This window comes from Dromaius novaehollandiae, chromosome 3 (assembly GCF_036370855.1).
Source record: "Dromaius novaehollandiae isolate bDroNov1 chromosome 3, bDroNov1.hap1, whole genome shotgun sequence".
In the NCBI taxonomy this organism is placed as follows: Eukaryota; Metazoa; Chordata; class Aves; order Casuariiformes; family Dromaiidae; genus Dromaius; species Dromaius novaehollandiae.
This window is the reverse complement of record NC_088100.1, coordinates 88,236,525-88,258,688: the sequence shown is the minus strand read 5'-3', so window position 1 is coordinate 88,258,688 and position 22,164 is coordinate 88,236,525. Positions and strand designations below refer to the sequence as shown.

At 39.7% G+C, this 22,164-nt stretch overlaps 1 protein-coding gene across 1 annotated transcript in view; it reads left to right on the top strand.

The window, feature by feature from the left end:
* Positions 1-7,224, top strand: part of ADSS2 (adenylosuccinate synthase 2) — a 35,728-nt gene extending 28,504 nt beyond the window's left edge. Inside the window, exons 9-13 of the mRNA XM_026102611.2 lie at positions 1,269-1,423; positions 1,848-1,972; positions 3,462-3,559; positions 5,523-5,672; positions 6,448-7,224. Coding sequence (XP_025958396.1) covers positions 1,269-1,423; positions 1,848-1,972; positions 3,462-3,559; positions 5,523-5,672; positions 6,448-6,500 — 581 coding nt within the window. The 3' untranslated portion in view covers positions 6,501-7,224. The remainder of the gene's footprint in view (positions 1-1,268; positions 1,424-1,847; positions 1,973-3,461; positions 3,560-5,522; positions 5,673-6,447) is intronic.
* The last annotated feature ends 14,940 nt before the right edge of the window (positions 7,225-22,164 follow it).

Sequence of the window (22,164 nt, the reverse complement as noted above, 5' to 3'; positions counted from 1 at the left end):
CATGCAGGTTTTGTGCCTCCTTTTAAGAGCTTAGTTCCACTTCTTCCTTTAAGAGGAAGGTATGTCTAAGAATAATCGCTATATAGTGTAGGCACCAAGTTTTCCCACAGTAATGTGAATATTGGAAGAACCTTCCTGTTTTAGCAAGTCAGGAATAAAAGAGGAAAGAAGTCTTAAAATAGGTTTGTCACAGGAAAATGTTTTGATGCAAAATTGTGAGATATTTGCAGTAAACTCTAACTTTAAGTTTTAAGGATTTTAGTTTTCATAAAAGCATAGAAAATGCAAATCATGTCTAAAAATCATCTATGTCTAATGTGTACAGAGTTCATTGGGTCACTTGGATTTTCTCCTGCCTGTACTGTGAGAGAGATTGATACAGAAATCTCTACTCTCCCTAGGTAGATGCTGTCAGTTGGTGGGACACTTAGGCTAGCAACAGACAAGTCCTAGCCAAAAGATTTGGCAATGCCAGATTTAATTGTTGAGTGTACTGATTGAGGCATAGAGATCTTAATGCTGAAGTAAGTTTTAAGAATGTGGGTTTGTTGACACTGAAGATGCTAAATCCCTGGTGTCTTATGTTCCATGCTGCTTTCTGGGGCATGTAATGAAGCCTGCTTTTGTGAATGTGTTTGGTTTCTTCTGGTTTCTTTTTAAACACTGGGTGAGGGTAAACCGGCGTCAATGTACCAGCCTGGAAGCTGCAAATGAGTAAGAATTGTCTCATTGACTCCCTTTGACATCCCTTATTTATACTACCTGCCAGAAGAGATAAATCTAACTACTGTTTCATAAGAAATGTAAAGTCTTAATTAGTACTTACAAACTGCTGGTATGTATCATCTATAAATCTGTATCTTTCTCTTGAGCAATTTGAATTAAGCAACGGTACCTAAAGCTAGGCTTCAAAACCTCCGCGTAAAAGTCTCTGAAGGATTTTGACTTTAAGTTTTCCGTACTGCTTTCAGTTCCTTTTATCTCAGCTGTTCCTCTCTTACCCATCTCTCTGACTCTGACACTAAGAAAGAAAAAAGAAATCTGAAGCATCAGGTAGAAGTCTGGCTTAAATGCAGTTACTCTGTGCCTGAAGCATTCATTCATGATTCACGTCGAAATTGTGAGGACTGGCTTACTACGTTTCATCTTCCATTATTTAAACAAAGAAGTGTGAAACTGAACACTTTTAGCTGTTTAACTCTTTTAGCTGCCTTTGGTATAGCTTAAGAAGAGAGTGTTTTAAAAAGTGATTAACTTTTTTTTAATAGGCACATATCCTTTTGTGACTTCATCGAACTGTACAGTTGGAGGTGTTTGTACAGGTCTGGGCATGCCACCGCAGAACGTTGGGGAAGTGTATGGAGTTGTGAAAGCATATACAACTAGAGTTGGCATTGGTGCCTTTCCTACAGAACAAAATAATGTAAGCATTATCTGCACTAACATGACCTATAACTGGATAAAATTACTTGATGTGTCTGTCTTATGTTAAATCAGTATTACTTGTTAAATGCAAGCAGATGACAGTGGGTTGGATGTGTCATTCTTCTGATTCTAAACTGAATTTACAGGACTGCCAGATCTGATTGGCAGCTTCTCAAATCTTCCTATGGAACAGAAGACTAGAGAAGGAACAACTTTTGAGACAGTTGTTCAAATAGCATTCTCTTGAATTAGCAATAGCATTTTGTGTTTTTATTTTCATGTTGATTGACAGATTTGTAAAATATAGGAGGAGGAAGAAATTTTAAGGTAACTTACAATATTGTAAATGGTGATAAAATATATGATGCAGATGTACACTGCAGATACGAAAAGGCTCATGTAATAGTACTGCTCTTTGTTAGGAAATTGGAGAATTGCTGCAAACGCGAGGTAAAGAGTTTGGTGTGACCACTGGTAGAAAGAGAAGATGTGGCTGGCTGGATCTTGTGTTACTCCGATATGCCTACATGATTAATGGATTTACTGCGTGAGTTATTTGTGACAGCTTTGCTGGCAACTTGACTTTAAATCATGATATGCGACAGTTATTGTATATGGTACATGTGCTAGTCAGTAGCATTCCATCTGTTCATACTGACAGAAAATGGACTTTATAAAGATTTGATTGCCTATAGAATTCCATAGCTAGAGACGAAGACTTTTCTTCCCTGAATGGGCAGATATTTTCAAAAGGTACAACAATCAGATATGTTTAGTCTGCAATTCTGGATATTTTGTCTAAAAGCTAGACACTACTCTTAAGTAAGACTCTCTTCACTAAGAGAGAGAGTGTAGCACTAGAATAAGTTCCCAGAGGTGGTGGAATCTCCTGGCAATTACTTCTGCCTCAGTCAGGAAGTTGGACTAAGTGACTCTCAGATGGTTGTTACCAGATGGTTATTTGTTTCTAGCCAACATTTCTGTTTCTATGATTCAAAAGCAATGATAATGTCATAGAGGAGACTAGAAACTAAACATATCTCATGATTTAAAGTTAGTGTTATGATTTTTATGAAGTTGCTTGACAAGGATATTCATTATTCTGAATGTATCTTTCATTCTTCTCTTTTTGGTAAATTAACTGCCCCTCATTTTCCTAGAAGTAAATATTTTTATATTTTTTAATTTCTGTACTCCTAAATTCTTTCCTTTACTTGTAGTACACATCACTTGTGTAAAGAGGTCCAAGAACTGCTGTGGCTCAAAGTACTTGATACTTCAAGCTATTGCCCCCCTCTTCTCCCAACCAAACCAAACACATCACAAGGGCCTTAAAACCTGGCATAATTTGATTTCCCTCCCCCCAGTTAGAAGACAGACAGGAAACAATTGGTATCTTTAGCAGAATATGTAAATATAGAAGACTTGAATGTGACTGTCTCTGAGATTTCAGTTAAAATGAAAAATAGGTATCTGAAACAAAACTTGAATAAAATTTCTAGTAGATCCATCAGTGTAAATATATGCTTTACTTAAATGTTCTCATTTTCCTTGTCCTTTGTATTTTTCATTTAAAATAATATGCTTGGAAATGCAGCTGGGTATTCATAGAGCCAGTGCTTGGTTATTTTGCTGTCCTCACAATGGGACAGGAACATTTGGCAGAGAGGAGCAGAGAGCAACAGGCATCATGCTACAAAACCATCTCATACGAATGGTCGTAGATGTCTTGGCAGCACCTTGACCAATAAGAATTCTACCATTTAAAAGTAGAGATTAGTCACTTTAATTGGGGCATACCTGTTCTTTGAATTTTGCCCTTTTCCTATAGTGCTGGATCTAAGTGCCAACATAAGGACTGTTTAAGTCAAACAAACAAACAAACCACCCTAGATAAATTGAACAGTGCCCTACAAGCTGAGATGAATTGTAACGTGCAGGAATCTCTTTCGTTTGGTTGGTTTTTGGTATTTTTATAATGTGATGAGAATTGAGAGTTGTCGGAAGTGTTTAAACAGAGTAATATTTCTTTATAGCTTGGCTCTTACCAAGTTGGATATCTTGGATGTGTTTCCAGAAATCAAAGTTGGTGTTGCATACAAATTAGATGGTGAAATCATACCTCATTTTCCTGGTAAGACTGCATGTTTATAATTACTATTTTAGATTTTGGCAAAATGTAATCTGATACTTAAATCACAGGAATTCATTACTTTAGCATCAGGCTGTTTGTGTCTTCTGAGATGCACCAGAGACCTGTACTGTATAAAGACACCTGCACCACATACTGTCATTTGTCTACCAGAAAGATGCAAAATGCTTTATAAAGCTTGAGGGTTTTAAACATAAATTAATATAAATGAATTATAAAAATAAATGTTATTACTGCTTTATCCCTTTTCTTTAATACAGCTTTCTTTAATTACCTTCAGGCTAAATCTGAAACACTTACTTCACATTCTAAACCCAGTGTCCTATTCCTACCACTATTCATTCTTGTAGTATGGCAAGTCTTTATTTAGCTATCGAGTGGACCAGATGAAGGAACTGATCTTGTTGAAAAGCCAGTTTTTTCCCTCCGTGTGTTAATTTTTGGATGCGTCGGTTCCCTTTAATGGTTCACAGAGCAGCCAAAAACCAGTGGAAATGGGGGGGAGAACGGAGAGAATGAACAGCTAGTTTAGGAGAACATAAGAATGCATGTTTCAGGAGCAGCATAGGTCCGCTTAGTGTGATAGAAACGGTAGTTCCTCACTGAGGGAGGACTGTAGTCATTTCAGTAGATTTACCAGGAAAAATATATCTGCATGTTAAAATATTCAAAATAGTGATTTCATGGGTAATGCATTTTTTTCAGTTTGCTGTAGTGATGTAGTCCAGAAATAGGAAGAACATCAACCAGTACTGAAAACTGGGCTTTCTGATTTTCTAATTTGCACCTGGATCTCTGATCCATGCTTGTTGCCACTTGAATGTTTGAGGCTGCTTGCAGGTTATAATGTCTTTCTCAGGAGGATGAGAATGCCAGGTGTCCTCCCATTTTTTTTATGAATATTTTTCATCCATCTTCAGGCTTGAGGCTTCTGTTTCACTGCCCAAGGTCAGCCCAAGACTAATGTTCAGATAATTGGTGGAATGATTCAATTCCAAGTAATATGCTTAGCTTCTTTTCCAGTACTTGAGAGCATCACAGGATTCAGAGTTGGTGGACAGCTTCATAGCAAGCTATTACATAAAGGACAAGGTGGAATATACTCATTGCTTTGATTCTGAGAAGTAATTGGAACGGAGTCATTGTTCATACGTCATGTGTGGCTCCATATTTTCAGGTCTACAGAACCAACATAATGGTTTGACTCTGTCCCTGTACTGTTGACTATCATGGTAGTTGCTTAAGACTTTATTTTGTGTATCTTTCACATGTGATGATATCAAAGAATAGACCATCTGATGTCTGATCAAGATAAACACTACAAATTCTGCTCTACAGAGAAGAAGACTTACAATGCAGTATCCAAGTATCCTATAGCTGAGGACCTGGACAGCTAGTGAGCTGCTGACAAACAAGAGTCTGTTCTAGAGTTTTGGGGCAATGGGTCCATGGCCATCAGAAGTAGACTATGTATAAACAGTACATCTTGTGACTACATTTGTTTAGTAAAAAATACATTCCTATGCCATTGTAAAATGCATGCAACTGACAGTTGCAAACTGGTACATCGCTTTCCTTTCACATTATCCAAATTCCCTTGTGAAGGGAGAGTTGGATCTTGGTATTTGCACAGGAAAAAAAAAAAAAAAAAAATCAACATACTTGGGAATTAAATTTCCTGAAAAATACAGGTTGTGGTTTAAGCAAAATGTATGCCTGGGACTGTTGAACACCAGAATTCTTGAAGTCCAAGTCCTGATAGTTGCTGAGTTTTGTTCTCTCCATTTACATTAATAAAAAAGGAAACTTTAGCACCTTCACTGCCAGTATTATCTGCCGAACAAACTTCATGTAAGACAAGAATAGAAAGCTTACAGATATATGATTAGTGGTAGAGAATATATCAATGCTGTGGATAATAGTTTTGTTTCTGTTCGCTTCTCAGCCAACCAGGAAGTCTTAAATAAAGTAGAGGTTCAGTATGAGACACTCCCAGGATGGGATACAGACATATCAAATGCAAGGACATTTGATGAGCTGCCTGTAAATGCACAGAACTATGTTCGCTTTATAGAAATGGAGCTAGGTGTTTCTGGTAAGTAAGCAGGATTTTTCTTTTTTTCTTCCCTCACTGCTCCATGAAACCTGTATTTCTTGTACTTTCCCTTAATGAAAATCTGAAATCTCAAAAATTAGATTTTTTTTTTAGCTGTGCTTATTCTTAAGTACCTGGTGATTCTTATAGCTACTGTTTTATCTCTCCTTTTTATCTGTCTATTTAGCTGTTGAATTGGACATTCTCAAAAGTTTCAGTATGTGTCCTTTCTGTGGCATGTAGTTCATGTTGAACTGAGATTTTTATAAATTATTTACTGATTTTTCAGATCAGTTGTAATAGGGGTTTAGTTCTGCTGCTATTAAACTCAGCAGGACTACTGTATACTAATGTGATATTAAATACACGTGATAGAAGAAGATTCTAAACCAATCAGTTGCTCTTATGCTCCCTAATAAAGATGCTCTTGTTGTTCTGTCCAAAGATGGGAATTAGAAGATGATGCAGATTTTTACTTTTCTGACAGATGCTATGTATTTCTCTCTCTCTTTTTTTCTTTTTTTTCTTTATCTGGAAGACCGATGTATTTCTTAGGCATTCAAGACTATTCCTACTTTTTTAAATCAGCACTCTTCCTTTCAGATCAATACAGTTATCACTTCTTACCATGCTAACAGTCTACATTGTGTTTTTCTTCATAGACCATAGCACTTAAGATCTTAAGCACTTAAGATAAGATACAAGCTTATCTTCTTAAGATACAATAAGATCTTGCTTTGGATTATTTACAATAGTTTGCTTTTCTCTCCTGCAGTTAAATGGATTGGAGTAGGGAAATCCAGGGAATCAATGATCCAGCTGTTTTAAAGATTTCAGATGCATGGAAGAAAGCACACTCCTCAAAAGACTGCTCATTCTTAAATGCATTAGTAGCCCGCAAAGCAAAGATGTTGGAAAGATAGATTTTTGCATGGAAAGAAATGCTAGAGTTGATATCCCCAAATCAATCACTACTCCTGAAAGAGACTTTAACATGAACTTGTATCAGTTCTTGGTCAACTGGCGATTTCCAGGACATTTGTTGTCATTGTTGTTCATGGTGCCATCAGATCTTTTTCTTTACATAATATTTACTTCATAATATAATTCTTGTTTGAAAATCTAGGGTAGTGTTACTTTCATGACTGTTTGTCTTTGTTACCGTGTCTCTGCTTTTGGCGGTGTTACTTCCCTGAAATTTTAGACAGTAAAAATAATGCAGTTTTGCACAGATAGTTTTACATCCACATTATTTGTATTCCTTAAAGCTGTTGTATTCTTTATGGCTGCTCTTGTAAGTGATTAAAGAGAGGGATTCTGATTTTATAATGCTATAAATGCTGTCTAAATTATTGTGTGATCTGTTTTAAAAAAAAAAAAAGTGTGATGCCAAGGTGTTGAGAAATGTCCAAGGGTTTTTAGCTGTACAGCCCAGAAAACTTATTCTTTGTCACTTGTTGAGGACACTCAAGTGTTTACCAGAAAATGTGCTCAAAAAGTTAGAAACTTGATATTGTAAAAATAATTTGCAATTATTAAAGAATGATTCTGATTTTGAGTTAAATATTTTATAATTTCACTCACATATTTTAGTATCTTAAAAGCTCTGAATTCCTCTACTTCCAGAGTGCATATCTCAGCTGTTTCCCTAATTGAAAGAGGTTATGTTTGTATTTGATGAGAAGTCTAGCATTTTGATGCCCTTTTAAATTCCTTTCTACATAGCCAGTAGAAGATCTTTCTCTGGAGACATAGTGAAGCACAGGCACTTTTGTAATTCTAAATTTAAGATGCTTTGGAAATATTTAAAATATTCAACATAATGTTTTCCCACATCTAAAGCAAACAAGTATTCACCCCTTGACATCTGACATATATTTTGGCTTATTACTGTTGGAAAATCTTCTGGAATGGTTTTCATTTATAACCATTATGATATAATCCAAATAATCTGATTTCTTTTGGCAATTACTTAATAATTACGTACTCTCATTCCAGATTTTTTAAGTCTGACTTTGTTTTTATGCGTTATATTACGGTGTTCATGTGCTTCCTTTTCACTTCAAACAAAACTTGCTTTGTTTCCTAGAAACAAGTTTGTATCAGGGTGGGGTGGGGGCAGACAGCTTAGTAGATTTCAGCTGTGCAGGTGAATATAAGAAATCTCTAATGTAAAATAAAAGATACCAGACCTTCCAGAATACGTCTTAGGTAACCACATTTTGTGGAAGTGAATAGAGCTATTGGATTCACGCTGCACTTGACGTGTTCAACACAGTGCTTATATTCTCAATGGGACATAAAATAAAATTGCTCATCATAAGGATAAAGATTACTGATATTTGGGGAGCATTTCCTGTTGAATTGTTTCTGCGTAACAGAGCAGTTAGCAGGATGTGTGTCTTTTACTTGTGTAATGTGTGGAAAGAGGAGGATACTACATTATGGTGGAAAATTGGCAAATACAGTGAGAGACCTTTGTATCAATGTTACATGTTAAAGACCATTCTCTCCGGTATTAAAAAACAGAAAACAACCGTACACTTGAAAAACTTTTCCAAGAGGGGGTGGGTGTGGGGGATCTAGTTTTGCCCTCAGTCTTGCAGTTTGAGAGAGAACCAAATCATCCCTCCCTAGCTAAGGGGAATCTTAAATTACAAAGCTGTGCTAAATTCCCTGATGAAGAGACAAGTGTGTGATGAATAATTTACAAAGTTCCTTTAGAAGGTAAAAGCAATATCATTATTTTGTGAACAAAAAGTAATAATAGCTATATGGAAGACAATAATATTTAGCTGTAGGAAGAACTGAGGGGCTTTGTGCTATCAGTGAAATTATCAGCCAAAGGATGGGGGGCTAGCTGGTTCACGAAGTGAGTAAAATGAGGGCATGTTTTGCTTTTAAAATGAATAAATAAAGGAGGGCTTTCTACATACCGGAGTCTCAGTTCTGGTAAGCAGAGATCTTCCAGTTCAAGGCCTGCCTTAATTTTTCCACTGTTGCATGACCTGTACCTTATTTTTCAGTTGGTAAATTCAGACTCCCAGTTGGGAGACTTCTAAGCAATATAGCTATAGGCTACAGTGATACGAAGTATTTGTATAATTAAAGAAACAAACCAGAATTCTGTCTTGGATGTACGAGTGATTTACACTCTTGCTTTCTTTTAAGTTCAGCTGCAATTTTTCTTTGATTCTTCCATTCAAGTGCAGATCTGGAAAGCTGAACAACTTCCTGTTAACAGTACTTGTCCAGATGGTAAGTGGTCCAGGATCTGTTGCTGGTGTGTATTCGTGACCTGGAATTAAGATTTTTTCCTCTTTAAATTTCAGGTGGTTAAACTTGGCATCTCTAAAGCCTATTGTGTTGTCCCTGAATGCCAGTTTTGCATGAGCTGTGCTAGAGTGAATTCTTCGATCAGTGCACTGCCACTTTCCTGGGGTGAAAGAATGGTTATAGCCTATGTAATTTTTTATAAATTTTTCTAATGCTATTTTTCCTGTCCCTTTTTTATTTGCACATGTGGTGAAATGGGTCTTTTGCTGAAGCTGGGATGTGTTATCACCAACCTGAACATTGTGAAAACAAATGTTAAAAGCTATGGAGATTGTTTCAAGCTTTGTGTGGTCTGCTCTTGAAACCATGCTATGCTCAACTGCAGAAGCAAGGAGGAAGGAGAGTTGCCATGGAACAGCCTAATGCTCTTTAGCAGTCACAAGGTTAAATGGCTTTGAAGGCTCTTACAGTTTTTTCTCTAGCCAAAATTAACTGTCCTGCTTTTTTCCCCTTAATGAGTCAAGTGCTCTTTGGCCTCAAAAGAATTGCCACATTCACCGGCAAAAGGCTTTCAGTTGTCTATCACAGGCTACACAACAAGTAAGCTGCAATAAGAGGGAAACCTTTGTACTTAAACTTATTTTTTCAATGACGATCATATGTTTCTCAGGCCCTTTCTGTATGCTTCTTACCTACTGGGCTGAAGTCTCTTCTGTTCCTAGCTCCTAAGTGGATCGGATGGCAATATGGGATAGCAGTTGAAATTGGTTCTCTGCCAAGCGTCCACTCCCACTAATGGGGTGTTTGGAGGAGGCACAGGCACCTGTGAGACCTGACCAAGCTGACGACAGGCAAGGTATTCTGATCTCATGCCATTCTTGCTGCTGCTTAAATATTTACTAGGTTGATACTCCTAGGCTTGCGCCGCACTGCAGCGTTGAATAGCCCTTATGTCCCTGTGGCTTAGTGAGTCTGCCTTATTAACCTAATAGGAGAGGAAGTGAGGGATACTTCTGCTGCCTTAGCCTTTCCATTTGTAATGCACATGTAATCGAGTTTTGGCATGCTGCTAATGGACAAAGCCTTCAGATAAAGTGGCAGACAGACATGCTGATGTAATGCATGACAGCTGCTTTTGCCTACCATCATCCTGGAAATGTACTTTCTAATAGAAGATCAGCGTTTCCATTCTCTGTCACAGACAGACCCCTTAACAAAACAAATAATCAGAAGTTTAGCTGGTTTAGAAAAATCAGAAGGCAAAGTTACTGGGAATGAGGGACTCAGCCTGTTTCCCCACACACACCCCCATACTGCTCCTAGCCTCTGAAATAGTGAAACTGTAACCTAATGCTGTACTAATTAAGCACACTTCTTTTCATGCATAATAGCTTTACCTATTTAAGGTAGACTGCTGTGTATGTCTACCTAACATACACATATACAGATGATGCATTATTTCCAGAAACTCAGAATTTTATACCATTCTTTGTTCTGAATGGTTATAACTGTAATCTCATTTGACATCTTGTCTTTAAAGTATCTTGTGATGAATACACATTCAAAGGCTTTTTGTACAGCATCAAATAGATGGTGTCATGTTAAATCCTAATACTCTTCACTACCACTTTAGAACTACTAGATCAAATGTATCAAATCAGTGTATTTTCTTATATATTCTATATAAACTTTTTCAGTGATGAATCAATTCATTCATATATCCAGGCATTCACTATTTAGCTCTTTCTATACACACTGCTGGGATTATCTACTGCATATTTGAGAAACTGCTCAATTTTTAGAGATAACAATCTGCACAAGTATAAATAACTTGTCTTGTTCTGGTTCACTGGGAGCCTTCTGCATATTACAGAGGGAACTGGGATGCCCTGGTGGTTTGTAGTAGGAGAAGAGCATGGTTTTGGGGGGACAGGTTGCAGCTCTCTTTCTGAAAGAAGTGAGACAAGACTTTATTCACTTTCTTCTCAAGGCAGTATAAGATTATTTGGGTAACTTCACCCAGGTGAACCCCCCTAGTTCGTCTTCACATCCCTCTCTCCAAGAAAAACACTAGTGTGTACAGAATGGTGTAGTAACTTATGCATATTGAGAAATGGCAAATCAAATGCTGCTTTGTAGGAGGTTTGATTGTACCCATCACTGGTGGTCTTTTTCATTGTCTTTTGAAAATGAACATACTGCCTGAGAGTTGAATTGTCAAAGTCAGGTTGGAAAGCAGTTTCAGCTTCATAGTTTCCTGGAGCTGGTTGCAGCTGACTGAAAGGTCTAGGCAGAAAGCATATATCATTCTGTAATCTGATGCTGATGTATAGTATGTAAATACCACCATCCACCTAAAGGGTAGCCAACTTCATAAATGTACTTTCTAATCTCTTGCTGAAATGAGCACTTAGTATGATGCAGCTGTAATCTAGTAGATTTTAACAGCCTGAGTGTATACAGTAAGACCCTAATAATTCAGTATTGTTCAATTGGCTTCATCTGACTTGTAACTAGTGTGAAAAGGATCATGTATCTTGCAGTTGAGCAGCTAACTGTGTTAGTTTAATTTTACTAGAACTATTAAAGGCTTGGGTTCCCAACAGAAATAGCCTACAATGCTAAATAAATAAAACATTTCGAAGTTGATGTGCAGTGCAACAAACTTTCTTAGGGAAAAACTTAACACTTCTTAAGGCAATTTCTAATCTGGATTCTCAGATGCCTAACGGACTTGGGTCATGCAGCAGTCCTGGTATGGCCAAAAGCTTTTGGATGTAGTTTTGGTTTACTCTGCCTGGGTTCTCTTGTTCCTCTTTTAGGCCAAAGTTATATATATATATAAAAAAAATCATTAGGAGTTGTTGCAATGTTGTCTGTAATAGGCATAAACAGGAAAGGCTTATTCCGCAGTTCTTTCAGGTTTCATTTGACGCACAGGCTTACCCTGGAGCTCCTTCGCATGCATGTGCCTTATGTACACATCCTACTTGCCTAGGGCAGAACCCGTAGACATCCTTTCCAAGGTGAATAACTGGGCTGATAAAGCAAGCAGACAAAACACAAGTTTGTGATAATACAAGCAGGACACTAGAGAGCAGGAATGCCACCCATATTGTGGAAAAGCACTTTTTTTTACATGGCAGTTGCAAAAAAGGAAGTGAAGAAATATTTTTGTCTCATTACTCAGCTTATAAGCAAACAAGAAAATGACTTTAATAACAGCAAGTCCTTGCATCCTTTGGGAAAGAAAAATGTGCAGATGAACGCCCTGTTTTTTAGAAAAGCTAAAAGTCAGACTTTTCTTTATGAAAAATAACCTTCTGAAGTTATAAGGCCTCTTCAGCAGGTTTCTTGTACAATTGACTGATAACCTGGCTGGCATGCATAATGTGTGCTTTGTGTTTCCAGAGGCTTACCCTGGTGGCAAGACTGGTGCAGGATCTGTAAACTCCCTTAGTCTGATCGCTGTGTATGACATGACAGACCCCTGCAAACAATGATATAAAATGTCAAGTTGTTGCCAAGAAGCTACTGATAGATTTAAAATAACTTGCGTACCTGGCTGAATGTATTAGTCTCCATTTTGGCACCCAAAACACCTATAGAACAGCATACCTGTTAGGACTCTTCCAGGAAATGACTAGAAGAAGAAAAGAAGCAGTATATGCATGTAAAAATAAAAGTTCTAAAAAAGGTTAAATTTGGCAGAGATACGGAGATTCTTAGTATGTGTTGCACGATATCGGTAGCAGGTCTTAGAGTAGAAACAAATGCAGGAAACAGTTAACTTTTTAGATGGGACTTCATAAGTGAGGACAACAGTGTGCTGTTCTGTGACTCAAAGCAGAATTTCTTTGCAGATTGATTCATTATACCAGTGGGCCTGATGATCTACTCATTTGTCATAATTAAGTAGTAATTTATTCTACCTCCTGAGGAAGGAAATTTGGCTGATTTGTATAAAACAATGACTCACCAGTATTTGGAAAACAGGGTAGATGTTTTCTGTATTTTGTTGCCCATCAGAGTCAGTGAATTATGTTTTGGCCACTCCATGGCAACTACTTCACTGGAGTGTGAATTAATACTGCAGCTTGAGGAGTTAGATGTTAAAATCACTTTTCACCAGAGATATTAGTTGCAGACTGATATTTTGAATAGTATCATGATGCTGCTGTCTTAAAAACTCCTTAAATACATCCATAGTTTTTTTTTGTCTAAAACTAAGAACATTGCATCTTCCACTTAGTTGTGCAGCACTATGTAAAAACTTTCTATCCAATTTAGTCTACAAAAGAATGTATTTTTCAAGCTTTAGATAATTTCAGTCAATCTTGGAAAATGTAGCTATACAACATACAAAAGTGACAACTCCAACACTCGCACACAATATGAGCTGTTGAGAATCACTGTTATATTTACCAACATTTCCATATCCCTGTCAGCCAGTTCTGTGCAACTGTTGTCCTCATCCTCGTCAGCAGCACCAACAAAGATTGCTCTCCTTTCCCCTGCTCCTCCCTATGGGGGATTATTGTTCTCCAGTTTTGTTCTTAGTGCCTTTAGTAGGAAGCATTCCTCATGTACTTGTCCTTGGGAAATTGGAAAACTTGCATCCTCGTTCCTTCAACAGGAATTATTTAGTCAGGTTGCCAAACAGTTAACTTGGCTAGTGCCAATATCAGCTATGTTTACTACAGACTTAACAATCTTGCTTTCAGACCTCAAGTTGCTTAACTATCTCTTGGTGTACACTTTAAAAGCCCTCTTCTCAAAATATTTCCTCCATCCTGGATACATCTAGAACACTTACCAAAAAAAAAAAAAGTCATTTCAATGGTTAGGTTACAGCTTTCTCTTGTAACTGTGTGCATAAAACTGCTGCCACAAGCCTCAGAAGCTTTAAGACCTGATGTATTAAAAAACTCAGCAGGCCATGAACTAAAGTAACTTTGGCCTATTTAGGCAAGGCACATACAGCACACTAGAAAGGAGCAAACCCTAAGACACAAGTTAAATGATTCATTTAAGGGCTGCAGGAAGTCTGTGAGAGACAAGGGAAACGAGCACATCCAAATGCTGGAGTCATACAATTAAAATTACAGCACCCTCTGCAATCTACCTGCTCTACCAGGACAATCTAGCTGCTCATGTTAAATAATAATCACCCATTACAAATTCTCTGTTCTTGTTTTTGAAACTATTGCCTAACTAGCTAACAGTGAAAGAGGATTCTTTTTCCAGGGCAGAACTCATTCGTCTTTTCAAAAATGAGAAAGCCCATACCACTAAAGCTTATTTTATTAAGTAGTGTTTCTGTTTACAAAGTGGGTGAAGATGGAGGGTGTAATGTGAGCTTACCTTTTCTCACACTCGGTGAGTCTATGGATTTAGATAAATCACTAAAGGAAGACCAGAAAAGGCAAAGCTTGCAGGTCAAATAGCAAGGACCTGTCTGGCTGCACTTCCTTTCCCTTGCCAGGGCCATGGGAACAAATCACTTCACCTCAGTAGCTGGGGCATTGTGATGCTCCCTCCTCCTCTCGCGCGCATGTGAAAGTGGCTGCCCCTCAGCATCGCGGCAGTCCCAGAAGTGTTGTCCTCCCAGAGGCATTTTTGAATGCTATTTGAGCCAGTTTGTCAACTACATACAGAATAAAAAGAAAAGGGGCTGTCATACTGAAAATGTGGATGTGAGGAGGCTAGGAGCTAGGAAGGGGAGAGAAGAGTCTGATTTATCAGCAGATCATTGGGAAACTAGTGCTGCTGTACTCCAGAGCCACCATCCTGAATGCTGCTGGACTTTGGTAAAGCGCAATGTGGTTTTTTCTGCTAGTCTTTGAGTTGGATATGTTGTATTACTCCTAGATCTGAGTGTAGGAGCATCTCCGGTAAAATTTTAAGAAGAAATCCAAAGCAGGAGAAAACAAAAAGAATCTGGCAAAGGAATAAGGACTTCAGGGCTGGATCTTTATGGGGTAAACCTTCTTATATTTTATTGGATGTATTCTCCAGTACATCTTACTTGCTTGAGGCAGAGGGTAAAGCTTTATTTAACTTTTCTGGAATTACAGCTGTAGGTATAATCTGAGTCTGGATTTTCTTATGCAACTTTGTCGTATGAGCTACAACCTACATCTCAGCACTGAAATAGGGAGACTTCAGAGCAGTCAAGTGGAGCAAGGAAGAAGGAAGAGCTTTGTTTGCTTTCTGAGACACAGACTCCTGGAAACGGGAAGAACCTGAGAGGCCCTCTAGTCAGTGGGGCCTTGGGTGGGAGGATGGACTCTGCCTTCACTAATCCAGGCAGATGTGTGCCTAATAGGAGGCTCCTAGTATGAGATGTTATAATCTCCCAGGCAATCTGCTGTGGTGCTTCACCATCAGAATGTTTCTCCTAACATCCACTCAAATCCTTCCTGCTGCAATTTAGGCTTGCTATTTGGTGTTGTTTGCTGTGGGCGTGGAGTACAGCTTATTCCCTTACTCTCTGCAGCAATTTTTGTGTGTGTGTGTGTGTTCAGTTCCAGTCATCTTTTCCTCAGACTGGTTAATTCTAATTTACTGAAGACTTGCTTGTAGGTTGTGTGGGTTTTTTTTGTTTTTGTTTTGGGTTTTTTTGAGATCTCTGAGGCTGTTTGTTACTCTTTTTGTTTTTTCTCTAGTTGTCACTGGGGAGTTGGGATCTGAAAATGGTCACCATTCATTCACGATTCTTGTAATGCTGAGTAGAAGAGATAAATGACATCATGTATCTTGCATCAAAAAATCCAATTATAGATTCTAGTATGATAGTTTCCATCTTTCTAATGGCATAGCTTTGCTGATTCATGTTTTGTTCTATTTTGTATTTGCTCTATTGAATTTTTTTTTGCTTACATATAGACTCTTGCACATAGTCTGACTGTGTTGCAGCTTATTTTTCTCAGATCACTTCTCCAATTTGTTAAAATCATTTTGAATTCTTAACCTGTTTCCTAATGTACTTGCAGTTCCTCTCAGCTTTGTGTCACCTGCAGATTTGTTAAGTATACTGTCTATTCCATCACTGAGTTCATTAATGAAAATTTTGAATAATGTGAAACCAGGACCTGTTCACTGAATACATCTTGCTGTTTTGATGGTGAACCACCTTCTAAAGTGTGTGGTTTTTCTGTTTGTGGTTGTTTGCGGTTGTTTGTCTAACCAGTTCTGCACCAACGCTACAGCAGTTTTATCTAGATCACATTTCTTTATTTGCTTATGAGAATATCCTGCAAGGCTAAACATGTCACCTTTGGAGCTGATACCAGCAGCATGTTAATGCTGTGAAGAAACTGTCCTGAGCTTCACCTTGAGATTGTCGAGCCTTGTGCCAGACCAGTTCATCTTGCTAAATTGGTGGAAAATGAACCAGCAAAAAATAAGTGAAGACATTTCTGCAGGTTTAGCAGATCAACTTGGCTCTGGGAAGAGTCTAGCAAGCAGCAGAGGTGCCACAAGGGAGGAAATGACACTGTAGCACTCAAGTGGGGGCAGAAGTGGGACTTGCCCCTTTGCAGAGGTAAATTGCCCCAACTACAATATGTAACTTCACCCTGAGCCAGTGTCAGGAGCTTACTGGGGCTTAAATGAAATGTTTACTACATCTCATGAGAAGAAAGGTCGAGTTTGCTTGTTGAATATGGAATTGGAGGGCAAACACAAATAGCATTTTCATTAATTTCTGCAACTCATGCTTAAGTCTAAGGTGATCTTGGGTGTTCTTCTTTAATTAGATGATTTTTCGTGCCACTTTTTCATGTGAGAACACCCTGAACATACTTGTTCAGTCAACAGTAATTCATTAATTAGTATGGATGACAGCTCTGTCTACTGAATCACTGAGAAGTGATTCCAAAAATGACAGTCTCATACGTGTTGTCTCTTTCTCACTTCAATATCACACTTGTTCTGCAACAAGATAAAAAGATGGATTTTCCTTGTTTCTACCATCTAGCTCATTCAAGGCTCCAGTCATTCCTGAGAGGGACCAGTTTAGCTCTCATCTAGGAATGGACTACAGATGTTAGATTCAGTCCTTGCATTTTGCAACCCTTTTGTCTTTGGATTTTTTCCCCTCAGACAAAATTATAATTGTAAACTCAATAACCTTGGCACACATGGAGACTTGTCCCTGGAAGAGCAACCAGGAGGCACCAGGGCTGCACAAGAAAGGAGAGACAAGATACGACTGCATCAAAATGCACATGCTCTAGTCTGAATGGGAAGGCTCTGAAGTTTGCTGCATTGGCTTTTTAGAAGAGGAAGAGTAATTTACAAATTCAGCACAGTCAGTAAGGTAACAAATTAGGCACAGTAAATAAAGAAACCTACAAAGTTATTTTTAGAGTCCTTGAGGATAGAACTGGACTTCAAAAGCCCCTTGGATGTAGCACCAGTCCTGCTTATGGCCGCATGCTGAGTCTAGTAGCAGCTACGTGAGAGATTTCATTCCTTACTATAACAAATCTCATTCCCATTATCTTTTTTCTTTTTTTTTAATAAAGGAAAGGAAAAGGAAAAAGGAGACTTGCCTCTTTCCTGTTGCATTTCTCAGTTCTGCCCTTATATTAAAGCAGCCCGACTCCCCCCCCACACACACACTCTAAACGCTTCTCTTCGTATGCTGTTCGGAGGCTGGCAAGACCTAATGGAGTCGTTGGCCCCTTTGGAGGGAGGAAGGTGGCAGGTGAGCGGGGGCCGAGGCGCCAGCTTTGGGCTTGCTCGGTGTCGCGGTGCCACTGGGAGGGGAGTCCGGGAGCTGCGGGCGGCTCTGCCCCGTGGGTGGGGGAAGCTCTGCTGGGGCTGGGCGTTCAGGAGGGAAGCGGATGCGCATGCCTGTGTCACGGTCTGAGCTCTGAGCAAGCTCTTCAGCTTGCTTGTGAGCCACAAGAGCACTCTTTTCCTTGCCTTTTCCACTTGAGACCGGGTGCAGATGACTCTACGTTTATGAGGAGACAAAGAGAGAAGCATCTGAGCTGTGTTGAGGCTCAACTTGCTGGAAGAAACCTAACAATTCTTATTTACCAAATTGACAAACTCCTATCATTGCAATTAAGGGGATATGTAATTAACTGTCTTAATTACAGCAGCTGCCACTTCATCTGAATGTGGCAATTTGCAGAGAAACCGGGGGAGCCGCTTAGACGTGGTGCGTGCAAACAGCGGAAGCGCAAACAGTGCGAAGCGCGCGACTGCTGGGGGATGGCCGCCACCGGCCGGGCGTGAGCTGCCCTCCTCTGGGCATTGCGGGGCGGCAGCCAAGGGCTGGCCAGGGTGGCGCTCTGGAAGCCACCCGGTGGGTAAAGCTTTTGAAAACCCTATTATGAACCTATTGCCCAAGGAGTTTTTGGGCGCCTTGCTCCATCTTGGGTTCCTCAGCCGTGGAGTTGAACATTGGCCAACATCACAGAGGTGTTGTGACACAAAAGCATTTGTGAAAGAGCTTCATATGCTTGACTCTGAGTCACTGTAAAAGCATGAACTCTTGTTTGTGATGAGCTGTACCAAGTGAGATTAATTTCATTTTATTTCTCACTGTGCACTTGCATGGCTTTATCATTTGTGGCAGATGCCTGGCTGGCAGAAGCAAATTATGCAAATGGACCAATAACACACACTCTTGCGGAATATTTTCTTTACCTCTTATGACCTGATATACTATAAGAGGGAACATGTTAACCAGATCCAGCTTTGGAGAAGGCCAACTTCAGTTCTGAACTATGTTTTCAAAGCAGGGCACTCTTCCTTGCTGCAGTCTTTCCTGACCGATGTGACTAATTTCCAAGGAGTTGCTGTGGTTTTCTAAGGCAAATGAGCTCTTCCTATTGAATTACCAAGAAGGTTTTGTTCTTTGCAGAGCCATGTGAGTGCAAACCACCTGGATTTCATCCCTGTTCCTGCCTGACTCAGTGGGCTGCTTGCTCCTGCTTCCTGTTTTTCATCGGGCTTTGGTGACTGACTTCACTGGTTTTGGGCAGGGAGTTGTGATGGGATGGATGTGCTTTTTCCACCCTCGGAGAGTCAGCGTCAGATTCCCTGTTTGCCTAAGGCGAGAGCAATTGGAGCGCATTGTGTAGACCAGGGTCCTGGGCTGCTGAGCCTGTTTCCAGCCCTGCTTGCTGGCAGCTGCTAACTCAGGGGATAGGGCTCAGGAGCTGCTTTATACCTCTGTGCCTTGGTTTACTCTTTTGCAAGCTGGCTCAGAGAAGTCGCTTGACCTCTGCAAACGGCATCAGAGCATTAGTTATAGCTCACAAATATGGAGCTAAACCCAGAAAATGCTTCTTGATGAACTGCAGCTTGGAAGGAGCAGTGCCCCCCTTTCCCCAACCCCCACTCCTAATAAGTGGGATTTATGCTCCAGAGGCTAAGGACTGTGTCTGCTGAGGTTAGTAGACATCCATTTGGGCTCCATAATTCAGCTGCGTTAATTTGCACCGTATGTTTCACACGCGAAATAAAGCTGCCCTCTATCAAATCAGCACAGGAAGGATATCCTGTTCTATACCAGGCACGCTCCTCTGACTCGCTAACTGAGACTGTTTTCTGCATATTTCACTACTTTGTTTTGTCGAAAAAGATTGGCTTATTAATATGCACGCCAAGAATTTGAAAAGATGGGATGACATCCCATTGCTATTTTAATGACTGCACAAGTTCCCATGGATGCTTGTGTGACCAAATTTCACCAGCAAACAGTACTTAACTGTCGAAAACTATCTTCACATTGCACTGCAGGACTCTCGGCTGCAGTGGACAGCACTTTAAGGAAAAGAAAACACAGTTAAAACTTGTCCATATTAATCTCTTAAAAAGCACTTATTCCAAGTAGATAGTTGCTGTGGAAATAGTTACATTAAAATATTCTATTATTTTATCTTTAAAAAAATGTAGGCAGCAAAACTCAAAGGTCAATGAAACAAAGAGCATGCATACATGCAGATACAGCTGATATTAAAACCACAGGTGTGTAGAGCTCCATCCCAAATAAGACAGGAGAAACATACTTACCAAGTTTTCCATGAAGCACTGTCTGGGGTGTCACTGACTGTGCTTTGGGTATGGTCTTAGCAGAAGGAATTAAATTAAAAAGGGAAGAAAACAAAGCACCCCCCTCCCCAATTTGTTTAACCAAAGCAGAGCTTCTAGGCAGAAGTGATGTAATTTTCACAGACACTGAGCACTTGAGCTTTCATTGATATTGGTGGGCTCCAGCGTGGATGCTGAGCATTTACCTTTTCCCAACAAGATACGGAAACACCACCCAAAGCTTCTGCTGTTGTACAGCTGTCCGTAGCAACAACAACAAAAGAAATACAGAAAATATGAGACACCAGAAGAATGGGTTTTTTTCCAAGTTTTTTATTTGACAGCTGCAGGGTTTTGTTGCATCCAGTTGACAGTACAGTCTTCATAGGATACAGAAAATGGTGTGAGCAAAGCAATCTGTTGAAGACCCCTGTCTAATCTTCCTTAGGTAAATGAATTATGTTTACTCTCCCACTCATAAACCTGAGAGGCAAATCCACAGTTGGTCACGCGCAGTTTATATCCATACATCTCTTATGCAGTTAAAAATGTTATTTTGACATCAAGCTGTTTGACAGCAGCTAACGTTTGGTGTCCAGGAGGTGATGTGGCAACGCTGTCCATCTATAAAAATGCTCCCTACCGCTACTCTTGTTGTTTTAGTGGCTGTGAGGAAAACGGGACAAAATCCCTGGATTAGAGGAACTTTCCTGTTTTTGCTAATGCACCTCACATCCGACCCCCAGCATCTATCTCTGTTACCCAAACGCTGGGCCTCTCTCCACACTAGGCAGAGGCTGTCTCAAACTGGGGACTGTGAACAAAGGGCTGTGAGGAGCTGGAATGAGATCACCAAATCCATTTGACTTTATTCAGGATTTGAGCCTAGGTCTTCTGAGTGAAAGTGAGTGTGTTAACCCATTGTGGGAGTTAATTCCTTGCCTAGTAATTATTCAGGCATCATTAAAGCACGCATTGTGCTAGAGGTCAAATGAGATTACTCTAAAGAATTTGGAATGGGAAAAATGTTGGGTTTTTTTTCATTGGTCTAACTGTTTAGTTATCTCAGTGTTTAGCTATTTATATTGTGCCTGTCACTGTGGCATGTCACTGTATAAACAAAGAGATGCTCTAAATCTCTTATTATTCTAATGGCATTAATGTTCTTCAGCTGGGGAAAAAGGAAAATAATTTTCCCCTGGAAGATAATCAAATAAGTGGTTTAAAGTAAACAGCAGCTCTGGGAAAATTGCTCTTACAGACTCACCCAGGCAGAACGTTAGCTGGCCCCAGCAGCCGCCCAGTTGCACCTGGAGGTGTTGCTACCCACGCACTCCCCTTAATGCCAGAAACAAGCCATAGACTCCAGTAAGAAAGGCTACCTTGAAATGATGAAAATGCAAAGGAGAATGACAGTCTAGATCTATTTCTTTTGCACCAACATTTAAAGAGAGAAAGGGGAGCAACACTGCATTACTCTAATCTCTCATGCATGAGTGTCACCCTCAGCAGAGCTCTCCTCCACAGCAATAAGCTGGGTGCCTTATTTAAGTCATATATTCTAGCACTAGAGGGGAGAAGCAGCATGTGGGTTGGGTCAAGAAGTATGCGTCTTTTAGCGATTCACAAAGATACAACTTGTAATTGCAGATCCAGACACATAATGTCCTTATATCTGAAAAAGAAAATGCTGGGATAACAGCACCATGTTCGAGGGGAGCAGCGAGGGCAGAAGCTGGAGCAAACTAGGGGCACACAAAGTCAGCTCCTACCCCTGAGAAGCCTGGCTGGCTTTCCTGTTGTAGCAGCAAGGGAAGAGGAACTGGAGACTGGAAGCAACCTGAAAACAGATCAGATTGGGCTATAACTGTTTAATAAGATGATAGTCCCTCTTGGGAACAGATGCTGGCTAGGGAGGAAGTCTAAATACTGAGACTCTTCTAGTGCTTAGAGGCAGTGCTCAGGGAGTCTTGGTGTCTGGCATGCTTCTGCGGTATTAAACCGTTCTGTGAGGAACAGAGGAAGAGGGTGAGAGCACAAACTGGCCCTATCAGGTAAAGGGAGTCTGAAAGAAGCCTCCATTAATTTTACCTTATGTTTCTTTTTTAGCCTAGTTTCATATAGAAATAAGGTGTAGGTGATCGCTCTGTCAGCCCCCTTC